The sequence below is a fragment of the Mobula hypostoma genome, chromosome 6 (genome assembly GCF_963921235.1).
Source record: "Mobula hypostoma chromosome 6, sMobHyp1.1, whole genome shotgun sequence".
NCBI classification, from domain to species: Eukaryota; Metazoa; Chordata; class Chondrichthyes; order Myliobatiformes; family Myliobatidae; genus Mobula; species Mobula hypostoma.
In genome coordinates this window covers 18,580,863-18,596,166 of record NC_086102.1, presented here as the reverse complement: position 1 = coordinate 18,596,166, position 15,304 = coordinate 18,580,863, and the positions used below count along the sequence as shown (strand labels likewise).

The 15,304-nt window shown below is 44.4% G+C and overlaps 1 protein-coding gene across 3 annotated transcripts in view; it reads right to left on the bottom strand.

The window, feature by feature from the left end:
- Positions 1-15,304, bottom strand: part of dop1b (DOP1 leucine zipper like protein B) — a 199,853-nt gene that overhangs the window by 147,599 nt on the left and 36,950 nt on the right. For all 3 annotated transcript variants that reach the window (XM_063050333.1, XM_063050335.1, XM_063050334.1), the window contains exons 3-6: positions 9,798-9,979; positions 6,898-7,068; positions 3,202-3,391; positions 1,822-1,920 (exon numbers count right to left, since the gene is read on the bottom strand). In XM_063050333.1, the coding sequence (XP_062906403.1) occupies positions 1,822-1,920; positions 3,202-3,391; positions 6,898-7,068; positions 9,798-9,979 (642 nt within the window). The remainder of the gene's footprint in view (positions 1-1,821; positions 1,921-3,201; positions 3,392-6,897; positions 7,069-9,797; positions 9,980-15,304) is intronic.

The following is a 15,304-nucleotide window of genomic DNA, read 5'->3' as shown; positions in this document are numbered from 1 at the left end:
TATTAAGAGGAATAGATAGAGTGGATAGCCAGCGCCTCTTCCCCAGGGCACCACTGCTCAATACAAGAGGACATGGCTTTAAGGTAAGGGGTGGGAAGTTCAAAGGGGATATTAGAGGAAGGTTTTTTACTCAGAGAGTGGTTGGTGCGTGGAATACACTTCCTGAGTCAGTGATGGAGGCAGATACACTAGTGAAGTTTAAGAGACTACTGGACAGGTATATGGAGGAATTTAAGGTGGGGGCTTATATGGGAGGCAGGGTTTGAGGGTCGGTACAACATTGTGGGCCGAAGGGCCTGTACCGTGCTGTACTATTCTATGTTCTATGTTCTATGAAAGCAGACACTCCACATCTCCTATGTAATGGCCCCTGCATCACCATCTGGTGTAGAGAGGCCACCGCAGAGGGTTGCAGCCAGTTCCATCGTGGGCACCAGCCTCGCCAGCATCAAGGACATCTTCAAAAGAGGATGCCTCAACAAGATGGCATCCACCATTAAGGACCATCGTCAACCAGGACCTGCTATCTTCTTCTTACTGCCAGAGAGGAGATACAGGAAACACAGACACTCAACATTTTAGGAACAACTTCTTCCTCTCCACCATCAGATTTCTGAACGGACAATGAATCATCTCATAACCACTGCATTATTTTTACTCTCTTTTTGCACTACCTGTTCATTTTTTTATACTTACAGTATATTATTGTAATTTACTTTATGTATCGCACGAGACTGCTGCCACAAGCAGATTTCAGGACAGATGTCAATGATATTAAACCTGATTCTGACCCCTAGTAATGCTCTCACCAACAAGTGCTGCCTCAGAAAGTTACCATCAACCACTTCAGCTGCCCACCAAATGAGCACCCGTTCTAGAACGACAAAACAGTAGACCAGGCTTAAACAGTGATATTGCTCAGTAAAAGAACCAAACTCGGGTATTTGCATTGCAGCCAATTGCAACCAGATATCACGTCCTGTATAACAAAAGCGAAATGCAAGAATGTTTCACCCCACTCAAAACAAGATCATTGGATCATGCAGTAAAGCACATATTTACTCTGACACTACAGCAGTCTGCTAGCCAACTTCACATCCATCCCACCTCGAAATGGCGGAAGCAAATTTTAGTTCAGGGGCAAAAGTATTAGGGTTCTCTACTTAGTTAACTGTATAATTTTAAACATTGTAACATACTTCAGTCTTAGTAACCACTTCCTTTCAAACCAACCACTTTTCCACAAGATGATAGGAGGTGTAGAGCAAGTGGACATAGATCAAAAGACTCCCCCCCTCGCCCACAGGGTGGAAATGACTAATACAAAAGGACATAATTTTAAGATAATTGGAAGAAAATCTGAGGGAGTTGTCAAAAGCAAGATCTTTACACAGAGTGGTGAGTGCACAGAAAACTGCCAGAGGTGGTGGTAGAGGCAGATACATCAGGGGCATTTAAGAAACACTTGGGCATATGGATGACAGAAAAATGGAGGGTATATAGGAGGGAAGGGTTGGATTGATTTTACAGTAGGTTAAAAGGCTGGCAGAACAGTGTGGGCTGAATGGCCTGTAGTGTTCAATGTTCAATTAGTTCAAGTGTGCAACGTGTGCAATTTATATCTCCAAATAAAACATCTACTAAGGATTAATGACAGGATTAACACAATACAATGTTTCCAACAAAATGCATAGAATTCACAGTAACTTCTGCTGTGAATTACGACATTGCACATTGCTTTCTGCAAGTTAGTCTAACAGAGTGAATCAATGGAGATGCTGCAGTAAGTCTGTAGATTTTAAAATCAATGTTACTGCTTACCAGGCACGTGTTAAGTGGAAAAAAGTAAAATAAAATTTCTAAAGTATTCCGTTGCACAAGAACATTTGAATCCTTCACAGAAGCACACAAACCTATCACCTGAAAAACAAAGAAATGGACAAATAGATTAGAAGACTGGTGAGAACATTAACATATCATTTTCCCCTGGCAGCTACACTCTGTGGCGATTCTATTAGGTACAGAAACCAGTGACATCAGAATTGGGCAACTCTGACAAAAGGTCACTAACTAAAATGCTTCGCTTTCCACAGTGGCCACTTTATTACGTACCTCCTGTACCTAAAAACGTGGCTGCTGAGTGCATGTTCATGATTCACTGCTGCTGTTAGCCCATCCACTACAATGTTCAACGTGTTGTGTTCAGAGATGCTTTTCAGCACACCACTTTTGTAAAGCTTGGTGTCAGTTTGAACCAGTCGAGCCATTCTCCTCTGTCTTTGCCCAGAAGATTGCTATCCTCCTTTCTGAGGTTGTCCAAAACAAGGTGAGCAGTAAAAACTGAAGCATACACTCAGTGACCACTTTATTCGGTACCCCTGCACACCTGCCCGTTAATGCAAATATCTAATCAGCCAATCAAGCGGCGGCAACTCAATGCAAAAAAAAGCACGCAGACATGGTCAAGAGGTTCAGTTGTTGTTCAGACCAAACATCAGAATGGGGAAGAAATGTGATCTAACTAACTTTGACTGTGAAATGATTGTTGGCACCAGAGGAGGCTGTCCAAGTATCTCAGAAAATGCTGTTTTCCTAGAGTTTACAGAGAATGACGCAAAAAAAAACAAAAAAAAATCCAGTGAGCACAATATCATTTAAAGTTAAATTGGATAGATATATGGACAGGAAAGGAATGGAGGGTTATGGGCTGAGTGCAGGTTGGTGGGACTAGGTGAGAGTAAGAGTTCAGCACGGACTAGAAGGGCAAAGATGGCCTGTTTCCGTGCTGTAATTGTTATATGGTTATATAATTCTGTGGATGAAAACCGCCTTGTTCATGAGAGATGTCGGAGGAGAATGAGTAGCCTGGTTCAAGCCAACAGGAAGGCGACTGTAACTCAAATAACCACATGTTACAATAGTGGTGTGCAGAACAGCATCTCTGAACACACAACACATTGAACCCCGAAGTGGATGGGCTACAGCAGCAGAAGACCACAAACATAATAAAGTGGCCACCGGGTGTATAAGTGATAGACAAATCTAAATGTGAATCTGATCAGCTTCATCCTAAACTCCTCAGCCGCTCACAGCTCCAACAAACTCCAAATCACTTGCTTTGTTCCCCCTTTTCCAGAGGGCATGACGCCAGTAAAAAAGCAACACACAAGAGCAGTAGCTGGATTGGATTAACAGACTTACAGCGAGGTTAGGGTCTGAGCCAAACATGTATTTCTGGTCCTTCCTTTGCATAGATTTATTTATGTGACTGACAATGAAGAGGGAAGCAGGGAGGCGAATGGAAGGGCTCACAATGACACTGCCCCACAGCGCCCCATAGAAGACCTCCTGGCCTACTACCAGAATGAGCTTCTGCAGCAAGATGTCCGTCCTTCAGATAGCGTAGAGAGAAGGGGAGACAAAAACAAAAATTAGCAGCTTAAAATGTCAGACCTTGAAACACAATAAAACACTGACGTTATCCTGATTTCAAGGACAAGACAGCAAACAAGTAGCTCAGAATACTAAACATAAAATTTCATCGATATACTTGTCAGCTTGTAAATCACCGTGAAGGCCAAAGGTACCAGCTAACGATACACAGAGGCAGGTCGACTGCATTTGGTGTCTGCCTGGTGTAGATATGAAACTACAATTGCATCTTGCTTCAGAGAATTAAGAGGCGAAAGAGAAACAACGGTTAGGACTGTCTGCAAGCCAAGATTAGGAACCCAATTACGTCACCTGCCATTTTAACTATCACTGTGTGAACCAAATACTTTCTCACAGGATCTATTCAACAACCGAGATTTTTTTCTCAGGGTGCCAATGGCCAATTCAAGGGGGCATAATGTTAGATGATTGGAGGAAAGTATAAGGAGGATATCACAGGCAAGCTATGTTTTTTTTTTGTTTTACACACAGAGATTGATGTGAGTGTGGAACACCCTGCCAGGGCTGGTGATAGAGGCAGATACATTTGGGACATTTAAGGAACTCTTAGGTAAGCACAGGGATAATAGAAAAATGAAGGAATATGTGGGAGGGACAGGTTAGATTGGTTAAAACGTTGGCACAACATTGTAGGCCGAAGGACCTGTCCTGTGCTGTACTGTTCTATGTTTTCCGTTCCTAACTGGATAAAGAGTAGTCAGATGTCGAGTTCTGACATTGTGCACACTCTGTAAAACTCAACTTGTTCTTTCCATTGGCTACAAATGTAATGCAAACACAGTAAATCGATGGATATAAATAGAGTCATAGATTCAAAAAGTACTGCAGTACAGAAACAGACCCTTCAGCCCATCTAGTCCATGCCAACCTGATCTTCTGCCTAGTCCCATCCACCTCCCCCGGACCATAGTCCTCCTGTCCATGTACTTATCCAAACTTCTCTTACGTGTTATAACTGAGCCCAGATCTACCACTTCTCTTGGCAGCTCGATCCATACTTGCACCACCCTCTGAGTGGAGAAGATCCCCTTAAATAGTTCACCTTTCACCCTACAATAGCTCTGGTCTCACCCAATCCCTATAACAGGGGCTCCCGACCTGGGAAGGCTCCATGGCATGAAGAAAGTTTGGGAACCCCTGCCCTGTAAGATCCCCCCCACCGCCCCATTCTCCTGCACTCTAGGATTAAAGCCCTAACTTATTCAACCTTTCCCTACGACTCAGGTCCTCAAGTGCTAGCAACATACTTTAGTGGACTATATCCTAATTACTCATACATTAGTCATACACTTTCACCCGGCCTACTCATGAATCACCTAATCACTTCATGGTTAAGAGGCAAACAGACTGTTAATACCACCTCTCTTTTACTTCATCATTTAATAGAATAGCTTGACAATTTTAGCAAAATCCTAAACTTATTTCCTGGGTTAAAGGGGTTCTAGAATGAAAGCCTTCATTACAGTAGCCTCAGACCTGCAATAATTCTCATTTTCCTTAAAACTGAAATTCCTAAATTCATTGTTCAGAGTTTCACCACCCTTTAATGATACCAATGTTAGAACATAGAACACTACAGGCCCTTCAGCCCACAACATTGTGCCAACCCCTTAACCTGCTGCAAGATCAATCTAACGCTTCCCTCCTGCCTAGCCCTCCATTTTCCTTTCATTTGCATGCCTATCTACAATTCTCCTAAATCCTCCTAACTTATCTGCCTCTACCAGCATTCTTGGCAGCATGTCCCATGCGCTCACCACTCGATGTTAAAAATAGTTACCTCTGGCATCCTCCCGTCCCCATAGTGTGTTTTAAAAAGTGTCCAACAGAATACCAGCATTCTAAATAACTCATTTGAATAAAGTAATGGCTTTCTGTTCATTACCAATATATCAAGTTGTAATTAGTACAAACCGCAATACTCTAATTCCAGCTTAGAGGATAACGTCTTCTCTCCTGACAGTGGGTTTCACAAACTGTACTTGCACATATTCTCTCAGTCTTGTTCAAGCTTTCAGCTCATAAAAACCTTGGTGTCTCTCAGTGACCTAGCACACATTCATAGCTTTCTCTATCTTCAGCCTCCAGATGTACAACATCACGACACACATAGATAAGATGGGTGCAGTCTTTTTCTCTGGGTTGGAGAATCAAGAACCAGCACCCATGGGTTTATGCTGAGTCTGATAGGGTCAACTTTTTTTTAACCCTTAGAGTGGTCAGTCTATGGAACAAGATCCAGAGGACGTGGTTGGGGCAGGGACATCAACAACATTTAAAAAAGTATTTGGACAGGTATGTAGAGCCTCAGAAGGGCAGGCTGAAGTCAGGCAGAGCAATTGTCATACGGGACTCTATAGTTAGGGAGACAGATAGGGGGTTCTGCAGCAGCAAAAGAGATGCCAAGATAGTGTTTTGCCTCCCGGGTGCTAGGGCCCAGGACGTCTCTGAGTGGTTGCAGAATATTCTCCAAGGGGAGGGTGAGCAGCTGGAGGTCGTGGTACATGTTGGTACCAATGACATAGGCAGAAGAGGGGTTGAGGTCCTGCAAAGTAAATTTAGGGAGCTAGGAACAAGGCTGAAGAGCAGGAACTCCAAGGTGGTCATCTCTGGATTACTTCCGGTGCAATGAGCCAGGGAAGATCAGAACAGGAAGATATCACAGATGACTGAGTGGCTGAGGGGATGATGCAGGGGGCAGGGTTTCAAGTTCTTGGATCACTGGAACATTTTTTAGGGAAGGGGTGACCTGTACAAGTGGGACAGGTTGCTCCTGAACTGGAGGGGAACCAATATCCTGGGAGGGAGGTTTGCTAATGCTACTGGGAAGGGTTTAAACTAGATTTGCAGGAAGGTGGGAACCGAAGTGAAGAGGCATAAGATGGGGAGGTTGGCGCACGAGTAGTGACAGCTTGTGAGGAAGGACAGGCAGATGTTGGAGCAAAGAAGCACTCAGCCAGATGGTTTGATATGTGTCTATTTTAATGCAAGGAGTATCTTAAGCAATGTGCATGCCTGCAAGAAAATGAATCTCAGGGGAGTGTATAGTGACGTATATGTACATTGATAATAAATTTACTTCGAACTTTGACCATTATGGATTAAGGTAGGCTTTCCCATTTTCCTACATGGACCTGTGGCTGTGGACTGAGTTACAGACAGTTTTCAGTTGGAACTGTATTCTGGAAATTGGCTCAAGGTCACTATAATATATTCTACTAAGTCACTAAATTGATGGGATGTTTCTCTCCAGTCCAGGCTGGATGTAAACCACGTTGGACCCTGGGATTTGTGTATCTGCTCATAAATTGCTTCAGTAATCAAACAAACAGCTGCTCCTTTCAAACCTGGAACCACTCCTTAATCCTTTCACTGCCTTACGCCCACAAAAGTTGAGACACAAGTTTCTGAAGTAGGTGAAATGAAGTTTGCTCTTGAACTCACCTGTCATAGATCTCTGACCCCTCCTCTAGTCCCGGAAGCAATCCGGTGATGAACGCCTGAAGACTGGGATTTAAGGACTTTTGCAGAGGGAGGTAGTATTTCTCGTAAAGTCCAAGAAGCACTGGCTTCACTGACATTGCAGCATTGCCCAGCAGAGGAAACAGGCCAGAACTACAAGAGTATAAATAGAAATTAATTGTTTTCAAATTTGAGGTGGTTTATTCATGTTATACATCCTGAGATACAGTGAAAGGCTCGACTTGTACACTGCTCATGCAAATCAAATCATTACCACAGTGCACTGACCCGTGCACAATACTGAATATACCCTTTCACGAGCGGCCAACAGTGAGACCCAAAAATAAGAGTGAACTCAGCACAACGCCAGAGCGTTGCGATCACACTGTGAATCTATGCCAGGGGTCAAATTTCTGTTCTCAGTTTTGCAATCAAATCCAAATCAAAATTCAGTTTTTACACATCTTAGTGAAGCAGAAAACAAGTAAGCAATAATTCCTGAAAAGCTGATTACGAATGGGGAAAATCATAACTGACCACTGAAAGCATCTCATCCTCATGCATCTCAGCTTGGTATGGCAACTGCTCTGCCCGAGGCCACTAGAAACTGGATACAGGAAAAGCAGCCTCCCATCTGTAATCAGAATCTGACTCAGATTTAGCATCGCTGACATACAGAATTGTGCAAAACTCTTGGGCAATTATATATAGCTAGGGTGCCTTTGACTTTTACACAGTACTGTGGTAATTTTATGTATTGCACTGTACTCAATATGTTTAGTCGCAAAAAAAAATTATGATATATGTGAGTGATTCTGATATGGGTCTCTATTGTGGATTGTAAGTGGGAAAGGGGTAGGGAGAGGGGAATCATGTTGAGAAAAGGGGAAGGGAGAGGGGAAGTACCAGTAATAATCTGATTCTGTAATAATCAGTAAACCAATCATTTGGAATCAAATGACCTTGCCTGGTGTCTCAGGGTTAGGTGTGTCTGCACCCACGCCATCTCCTGGCCCCCGCACTCCTTCTCTGCACTTGTCTCATGCCCCTCCTGCAGCACTCCACCCTCACCATTCCCAAGATCTTATGCTCCTGCCAGATTTACAAACTTTCTTTCCGCTCCACTTTGACAAATACAGTGCTGCGCGAACGTTATAGGCACCCTAGTTACATATATGTACCCAAGACTTTTGCAAGGTACTATATGTTGTGAAATGTTGTGTTTTGTAGCAGCAGTACAGTGCAATACATTAAAAATTTGCTACAGGTTACAATATGAAATATAGTATTAAAAATCAATAAGAACAATAAGTAGTGCAAAAACGGAGTAAAATAGTAAGGTAGAGTTCATAGGCTCATGGACTGTTCAGAAACAGCTCTATTTCTATCTTGAAATAGAAATAGTTGAGGAAAAACTTTTTCACCCAGAGAGTGGTGGATATATGGAATGCTTTGCCCCAGAAGGCTGTGGAGGCCAAGTCTCTGGATGCTTTCAAACAAAGAGATGGATAGAGCTCTTAAAGATAGTGGAATCAGAGGTTATGGGAATAAGGCAGGAACTGGATACTGATAGTGGATGATCAGCCATGATCACAGTGAATGGTGGTGCTGGCTCGAAGGGCCGAATGGCCTACTCCTGCACCTATTGTCTATTTAATATCCCTTTTTTTCCCTTTCAAGGTCCTTTTGAAGACGCTGACCTGGAGCTACATGCTGACTTCGGTTCTTTGCGGAAATGGCACCCGCTCTCAGGGCCTCACGACCGGCCGCTTTACGATATGCCAAGGAAGCGGCCTGAGAGATTAGCGCGACTTCATGGTGCCGGGTTTTTGTGGCTCTGGAGACGGGCTGATTCAAGGCCAGTGTCACCGCCTGATGTGTTGTGGAAGTACATGAAAGATTAGAGGCAACGAGCTGGCAGCTGGCTGTATGCCCAGGTACCTGAAAACTTTGTGGCACAGAGCTCAGAAAAAGCGTCGCAACAGACTTTTAACACCATAAACCAGCAAGCTGTTTTGCTATGTCTCCCCTCTCGCTGTGAAACAGAGACATCTCTTTTTTCCTTTGTTAGGGAGAGAGAGCGAGCCTGAGATATGTCGAATTACCAGGTAAATGAGTAGTTTTGGGGTACTGCAAGTCTGTGTCTTTACTGATGCTTTGCTACATGCTTGCGTGCACAGTGAGGGCGCCAATGCTTTTTGCTGGTGGGGGGGGTCGTTGCCTTGCTGCTGCTTATGTGTGGGAAGGGGGAGATGGAGGGGCTTTGGGGTTCTAATATTTAACTGGCATTCATTTTTTGGGACACTCCTCTGTTTTCATGGATGTTTGTGAAGAAAAAAAATTTCAGGATGTATATTGTATACATTTCTCTGACATCAAATGTACCTTTTAAAACCTATTGAAATCGGATGGCAGAGGGGAAGAAGCTGTTCCTAAAATGTTGAATATGTGTCTTCAGGCTCCTGTACCTCCTCCCTGATGGTAGCAATGAGAGGAGGGTATGTCCTAGGTGGTGAGGGTCCTTAATGATGGATGTTGCCTTCTTGAGGCATCGTCTTTAGAATACGTTCTTGATGGTGGGGAGGTTGGTGCCCACGATGGCGCCGGCTGCGTTTGCAACGCTGCAGCCTTTTCCGATCCTTCACATTGGAGCCTCCACACCAGACGGTGACGCAACCAGTCCGAATGCTCCCCATGGTACATCCATGGAAATCTACTACAGTCTTCGGAGACATAACAAATCTCCTCAAACTCCTAATGGAACTCAAAGGCCTCTCCCACCTGCCCTGCTAAACCTAAGTTTTTCCAGTACAACTCAGGACATCGGACAATAATAAACCAATTCCAATTATATTTTTATACAGGTCTACTATCTACTGTACCTGTAAAAGAACAAGTCTTTGGCCAGCCATTTGGTTCCAATGATTTTAAATATGACTTCATAAGTTTCCAGTGCTTTCAGATGGACACCGATGGGCAGCGCTGGGTGCAGGCATTGTGCGAGTCTTTTGCTGATAATCAGACGTTTCGGCAGGAGTGAGTACTTCAAGCTGCTCTGGAGCGCCTGCGTGTACAGAACAGGGTTATTAACGCAGCAAGGTCGAGAAAAGACGACAGAATTATTCATTCATAAACACAAAGGGTGAGATAACACCATGGTAGTGTAGCAGTTAGCGTGACACTATTACAGCTCGAGGTGTTGGAGTTCAGAGTTCAATTCCTGCCCCCACCTGCAATGAGTTTGTATGTTCTCCCTGTGACCTCTGCGTGGGTCTCCCCCGGTTTTCTCCCCTAGTACCAGTTAGTAAGTTAGTTAGTCATTGTAAATTGTCCTGAGACTAGGGGGAGGTTAAATAGGTGACTTGATGGATGGTGTGGTTTGTTGGGCCAGAAGGGGCTATTCTGCACTGTATTTCTAAACTTAAAAAAACTTCCCAGCTTACCCACACAGTGTGCAAGTAGTCTGGAAATGCTAACAAAGGACAGTACAGGATATGTTAACAAAGGGCAGTACAGGAACAAAGAACAGAACAGAACCTTCGGTCCACATTGTCTGTTCTGAGCACAATGCCAAATTAAACTAATATTCTTCTGTCTATATCTCTCCATTCTCTGCAATTCATTAAATCCTCTTGAACACCACAACCAAATCTGCTTCCATTACTAGCCCTACCAGACATCCATCACTTACTGTGTTAAAAAACTTGCCTCATATAGTACTGTGCAAAAGCCTTGGATATATATATCTGTAGAGTGCCCAGGACTTTTGCACAGTACTGTAGTAATTTTATGTATTGCTCTGCACTGCTGCCGCAAAAAAAACCACACACATTTCATGACACGTGAGTGATGATAAACCTGATTCTGATACGGGTCTCTATTGTCGACTGAGACTGAGAGTGACTCAGGGAGAGGGGAATCATGGTTGGGAAAAGAGGAAGCAGAGGGGAGGGAGCGGGAAGCACCAGAGGGACAATCTATAGTGATCAATAAAGCAATTGTTTGGAACCAAATGACCTTGCCTGGTGCCTCAGGGCGAGGTGTGTCTGCACCCGTGCCACACAACACTCTGGCACTCCTTCTCTGCCACCTGCCCCACACCCCTCCCTCAGCGCTCCATACTCCCTGTGCCAGACGGTGATGCAGCTGGTCAAGACACTCCTGTAAGAATTAGTTTGAATGGGGGGGGGGGGGTCAGGGAAGCCTCACCTCAATCCCTCAAAGTGGAGATTCTGCTGTACTCTTTTGACTAAAGAACTGGTGTTGGGGGAGCGGGTGAGATGACCTGTTATGTGCACTCCCAGAAACCTTGTGCTCCTAACTCTCTCCACAGATTAGCCATTCACGTGCAGTGAGGAGTGGGCATCCTGCACCTTCCCAAAGTCCACAATCATCTCTTTGGTCTTGTCCGCATTGAGATTCAAGTTGTGCTGGCGCCATCCTGCCAGCCACTCTACCTCCTTTCTGAATGCCATCCTTTCATTGTTGTTGGTGAGGCCAACCACAGTTGTCATCAGCGAACTTGCTGATTCGGTTTGAACTGGATCTAGAAGTCCAGTCATGCATCAACAGTGTGAACAGCAGCAGGCTAAGCTTGCAGCCTGGGGCGGGGGAGGCGATGGAGCGTGATGGAGCTAAAGATATTTCTGCCAACACAGACCGACTCTGGCAATATTATGCACCTTTATTAAGTCTGTTTTTATTCTCCTGCACTTCAAAGGCAAAAGCCCTAACTCACTCAACCTTTCCTCATAAGACACCCTCTCTAATCCAGGCAGCATCCTGGTGAACGTCCTCTGCACCCTCTGTAAAGCTTCCACATCTTTCCTATATAATCAGGTGACCAGAACTGAACACAATACTCCAAGTGTGATCTAACCAGAATTTTATAAAGGTGCAACAGTACCTCACACTCTTGTACTCAATCGCCAGACTGACAAAGCTTGCAAACCATATGCATTCTGAACCACCATGTCAACTTGCACAACAGCTGAGAGGTCCATCGTCTTGGACTTCAAGATCCTGATGTTCCTCCACACTGCAAGAATCCTCCTGATAACCTTGTTCTCTACCTTCAAGTTCCATCTTCCAAAGTATATCACTTCACACTTTTCAGAATTGAACTCTATCTGCCATTTCTCCTCTGAGCTCTGCAGCGTCAAATGTTCTTTCTAACCCTCAACAATCTTCTACGCCATCCACAGCACCAACAACCTTTGTCACCTGCAAACTTGCTAACCCACCTTTCCACTTCCCCATCTGAGTCACTTGGTCCCAGAGTCGAGTGGTCCCAGAATATATCCCTCTGGAACACCACCAGTCACCGACTTCTAGACAGAATGCACTCCATCTACTACCACCCTCTTGCCTTCAGTTCTGAATCAACATAGCCAAGTTTACATGGATCCCATGCCTCATAACTTTCTGGAACCCTGTTAAACACCTTACATCATGTTGCTACCGTCAGGAAGAAGGTATATACACACTTACTATAATTCACAATCTTATTTTCCTATTATTATGTATTGTACTGTACTGCTACCACAAAAATAACCAATTTCACAACATATGCCAGGGTTATTAAACTTGATTCTGATCAACTGATCTACCTTCATCAACTGGGGTTATCACCTTCTTGAAAAACTCAATCAGGTTCATGAGGCACAACCTGCCCTTCACAAAATCATGCTGACTATTCCTAATAAGATTATGCTTCTCCAAATGCTCATAAATCCTGTTCCCAAGAAACTTCTCCATCAGTTTGCCCACCACCGACATGAATATGATTGGTCAAATCCAATCCAATTAATTATCACCCAGTTTTTGCCTAACCAAAGTGATGGAAGATATGATTAATAGTGTTATTATAACAATTATTTGATTAATACTTAGTCTGGGTTTTACCAGAGCAACTTCTCTTCTGACATGCACCAATGAGTTGAGTTCCTTGACTCCCAGGAAGCAATTGACCGGGTGTGACATCAAGGAGCCCAACTCAAAGAGAAGTCATTGGGCAGCATGAAGAATGCTTTCTAATGGGTGTAGTTACTAGAGATCAGTCATTCCAGGAGAGTGCCCAAAGCCCAAATATCTTCAGTTCAAGGCCAGGTGTTCGAGATTCCTTCAGCAGCAAGTCTGGAGTTGGAGGCCTGCTGTAGTTATCTGCAGCCCTGTGGTTGATGCTGAGAATCGTGGAGTCAGGGTTGAATCAAAAGATTATAGAGTATGGAGAAGATGGGGGCGCGACGCAGCTCGCAGCGGCCACTCCGGTGGTGATGTCTGTTATTTGTCAAGTAAGGGGCACTGAACAACCCTGATTTGGTCAAAGGCCCAAGACTAAATCCAATACACTAGAGGCTAAAGAAAAGATTCGTCTTGGGTTTAGAGGGCTGTGTATGTGGATAGGTGGGAGGAAAAACTGGGATTTGTCTTTGCTATTGTTTTATTGCTTGTTGTGTTCTGTGGGCATGTTGTGTCAGCACCAGAATGATGAAGTGACACTTGCCAGCTGTCCCCAGCACACCAGTTTGGTTGCTAATGCAAATGACGCATTTCACTGTATGCTTCAATGCACACATGATAAATAAACTTGAATCTTCAATCTACTTCAATGGCTGTCCTTCCATTACCAGATCAGAAGTGGGGATATTTGCAAATGAGTGCATAATATTTATCCCATTTGCAACGTTTCAGCAAGTCCATGTCTGCATGCACCAATACCCAGACAGCTTCGGGCCTGGTGATGAAAGGGAAGGCCATTACTGAATGGCAGGGACCAATTACTATGGCTGTAGAATGCTCACACCTGTCTCCACAGGAATGGAAATTGGTTCATCTGTCTGGAATTATTACACAAGCATCAGCCATTGCCCACAGAAATTTAAGGCCATTATATCTTTACAGTAAGTTCTACCTGTCTAAATTCAGTGGCCACTAAATTTAGGTACCTCCTCTTTGTTCATGGTCTTCTGCTGCTATAGACTAGCCACTTCAAGGTTCGAGGTGTTTTTGTATGTACAGAGATGCTCTTCTGCACACCACTGTTGAAATGTGTGGTTATGTGTGGTTAATGTGTGGAGCAACACCTCATATACCGTCTAGGTAGTCTCCAGCCCCTTGGCACGAACACAGAATTCTCCAACTTCCGGTAATTCCTTCTCCCTCCCTTCCCCTATCCCTACGTCACTCTGCCCCCTCCCCCAGCTGCCTATCACCTCCCTCATGGTTCTGCCTCCTTCTACTACCCATTGCGTTTTCCCCTATTCCTTCTTCACCTTTCCTGCCTATCACCTCCCTGCCTCCCCTCCCCCACCCCTTTATCTTTCCCCTTACTGGTTCCTCACCTGGAACCTACCAGCCTTCTCCTTCCCACCCTCCCCCCACCTTCTTTATAGGGCCTCTGCCCCTTCCCTCTTCAGTCCTGACGAAGGGTTTCGGCTCAAAACGTCAACTGATCATTTCCACAGATGCTGCCCGACCTGCTGAGTTCCTCCAGCATGTTGTGCGTGTTGCTTTGACCCCAGCATCTGCAGATTATTTTGTGGTTATTTGAGATACTGTTACTTTTCTGTCAACTAGAACCCGTCTGGCCATGCTCCTCTGGCCTTTCCCATTAACCAGGTGAACTGTGTTAACAGTTCATTAACACAGAACTGTTGCCCCTTTGGATTTTTTTTGTCTTTCCACACTGTTCTCTGTAAAATCTAGAGACTGTTCTGTGTGAAAATCCCAGCAGATTAGCAGTTTCTGAGTCACTCAAACTATCCCATCTGGCACCAATCATTCCACAGTCAAAGTCACTTAAGTCACATTCTGTTGTTTGGTCTGAACAACAACTGAACCTCTTGACCATATCCACATGCTTCTAAGCATCGAGTTGCTATCACATGATTGGCTTATTAGATACTTGCATTAATGGGAGGGAGGGAACGTCGACTCAGACCATGAGAGGCCTGCGCCGGGGGGCATCTTCATGCCTTACGCAGATTGGAAGTCTGTGTGGGGCACACTACAGCAATGTGTGGTTAAGTGCCTTGCTCACACAAACACACTGCCACAGCTGAGGCTCGAACTAGCGACCTTCAGATCACTAGATGAACACCTTAACCACTTGGCCATGTGCCCAACACTTGCATTAACAGGTACACCTGACACTGAGTGTACACACTGAACTTCACTCAAAGGATCACAAACACTTGAGAAAAGGCAGTCAAGGCCACACGCACTTATAGGATTAGATTTCAGGAGCACTTCAATCTAAATCAAACACTGAAATCTTCTGAGTTCCTCCCTTCCGTGGACCTAATTACTGCTGTTGAATTTTGAAACACTCCTAAGAAGGGATATGCACATACCTTCAACCAATTATAACTGTACTTACAACAAAAAG